Source organism: Pygoscelis adeliae, unplaced genomic scaffold, assembly GCF_000699105.1.
Source record: "Pygoscelis adeliae isolate BGI_AS28 unplaced genomic scaffold, ASM69910v1 Scaffold288, whole genome shotgun sequence".
NCBI lineage: Eukaryota > Metazoa > Chordata > Aves > Sphenisciformes > Spheniscidae > Pygoscelis > Pygoscelis adeliae.
The window spans coordinates 258,964-261,638 of NW_008825264.1; the positions used below are offsets into that span (position 1 = coordinate 258,964).

The window sequence follows — 2,675 nt, forward strand, 5'->3', positions numbered from 1 at the left end:
TGAACACTGTGCTGGAGGATCACGTGCCAGATCGTTCAACTCCTAAAAAACAGGAACAGTTTATTTCATTTAATTTCAAAACCAATCATGTTATTGCTTAAAAAGCTGCTAGTAGCACTTTGGCTATCATTCTTGCTCATGAACATAATGCTCACATCAGTGAGTTTCCTGAAACCACAAGAATGGCAACACCACAAAACTAATAGCCAGGACCCCAGAAAGCAAAGTTGCATCTTAAATCCTGGTAACACGTTTGGCATCTGCATCAGTTTCCTCTCTAGGTTTCCATACTCTATTAAAGTCACAGCAATCCTCATCAAGTCATAGGGTCTATCAGGTTTGCCTCCACTGGTAATAAAAGTTAACAAATCCCAAGCATTATCAAGATATTATATACTCTATCTCCAGGTCACAGGGAGGTAAGATGGCCTTGATCCAACAACTCTCAGTATTACCCTTATTTTATGCCCCGTATTCTAACAGCTCCCAGGCTGCTCCAGCTATACTGATCTAGTTTATCATCCCAAGCCTGCAGCAGCCTTTTTGCAGTATACAAAACTTCAACAACCTGTGGTTGTTGTTTCATCTCCGAATGTATGCATCAGTGAATATAGGCGGTTAAATGGAATAAAACGCAAGGCCTTTTGTACCTATAGAACTGCTAGCCCATGAATGGAAAACCTCACTTTTCAAGGACCTGCGTCAGTCAAATTCTCCTCTGGAGAAATCCTATTATGAGTTCTGAACTCATATTGTATGATATCAAATTTGAAGCGGAGTTTCATCTCAGATCAGAAAGAGAGTCCACACATTGTCACCAGTAATTCACATTGGCAATTTGCTCAGGAAGTGGACATTTAGTGGGAAGTGCAAATAGAGTAAAACTTTAAGAGTCAAACTTTGCTCTATTTCTGGCCCAGCCACTGACCATGGGCCAAACCATGCACCACCTGCATGATGGGCCCAAAGATACTAACTTTTTTCTGTGCTAGCTCAGTCTAGAAAGCTAAACATAAACACTAGACAACCACTATGACAACAACTAAATCCAGCATTCAGGAAACACTCCCATGCTGTCCCTGGCCCGTTGCACATTCAGCTTCTCACCTCACAGCCTGCAAGGGTTACCAGCAACAGTCCACAGTGGAGCGAGTCTCAGATACCAGACTTATCTGAAGCTTTTGATAGACAAAACATTTAAGGACAATGATCAAGACAAGCTGATTGCAGGAATGGAAAAAGCTTGTCACTTAATGGCCTTTTGTTATTTTACAGGCAGTATTTAAGCCTTTGAATAGATGATATCTCTGGGAATTCCAGCTTCTACTTCCCACTAATTGAGAGGCCACCACTAACCAAACCCTCTTCTGTTGCAACAGAAGAAAGCTGCCTTGCATCAGACAGGTAAATCTCGGGATTTTCCACTCAGTATGAAATCCCCCAGAAGTCTTGCAGTGGAGATAAAAAGCTTCACATACCCTGATTACTGTAAACCATACACAAGTTCGGTTTTGCTCTCGGTGGCTCCCAACTTCTCAGGAGGCCAGCTGAAAGCCTCCTGACTTGACCCGACAGACTACTGAAGCTTTCCTAGTGCTCCTACTGAGCTTCTTACAGCGCTGACCCAAGCAAACCTTGCTCCCACACTCTGTGGTTCAGCATGGACTTGGACAGGAGTAGATACTGAGCACACAGCACTGCCGAAGAGCCTACTCCCTCCCGAAGGCAGAGAGCATCTCCAGATATCCTCTGAAGGAGGAAATCCCTTGAGTTGTCAGTTATGCCTGTCAATTCAGAGCACCCAACTTTAGCCAAGTGAGGATTCCCTCCTTACCTCCTGGTTGCAAGTATCAGCCGGCATGGAGATCAGCAACGCACTCGTTCCCCACCAGCACACTTCACACCACCCGCTGTACACCTCTCTGCTTTAACTCCAGAACATGAAATATGTCGAGTATTATCCTGAGCAACAGAAGAATACTGCTCCACCCTAGAAAAGTGCAGGTACTCTAGAAGTTTTCAGATAGTGACAGTCTGAAGAACAGGGATTAGCAAACTGCACTGTGCTCTGCTTCAGCATCAGTAAGCCAAGAGACACCCTGTGCAATGACTGCAGCAAAGGAACACGCAGTCACTTACACACGACTTCACTGGCACCTGAAGGCCACACGTTCTTCGTGGTCAGCCTAGTCAAGGCTACAAAGAATGAAGTGAGTCTCCACATGCGCAAATTCAGAAGTACAGGCATGAAAACTTAAAAACAGGAATACACCTACTCTTTCTAAAGTTGTATAGAGAACAACAACCATCCACTTCCAAATTCTACTGGACTCTAATGTTCTGGAAAAGACAATTTAATCCTACAGTACACATCGATTAAAAAAATACTAAACACATCTAAACCTCTCTTCCTTACCACTTCTCATCCCCTTCACTCCTGTTTTATGCATAAATACAACGCAACACTGGACTTGAAAGGAGTAAAATTGTAAGAATCCATGTTTTCCATGTAAGACCACAAGCTACTACGGATTGTATTTAAGAACCGAGCATGCCCCTTCCCTACTATAAAGGGGAAATTGTAGTTACAAACACAGGCTGCAGCTTGAGCACATAATTCTCCTAGCTAGTAGAATACACAGCTCCAAAGCTGCCCTGACATTCACCCTACGTCC

The 2,675-nt window shown here is 43.7% G+C and overlaps 1 protein-coding gene across 1 annotated transcript in view; it reads right to left on the minus strand.

The window, feature by feature from the left end:
• Nucleotides 1-1,861, minus strand: part of LOC103921593 (ubiquitin-conjugating enzyme E2 D2-like) — a 22,793-nt gene extending 20,932 nt beyond the window's left edge. The window contains 2 exon segments of the mRNA XM_009329584.1: nt 1-42; nt 1,835-1,861. The exon segment at nt 1-42 is cut by the window's left edge and continues 15 nt beyond it. Coding sequence (XP_009327859.1) covers nt 1-42; nt 1,835-1,861 — 69 coding nt within the window.
• Nucleotides 1,862-2,675: the final 814 nt, after the last annotated feature.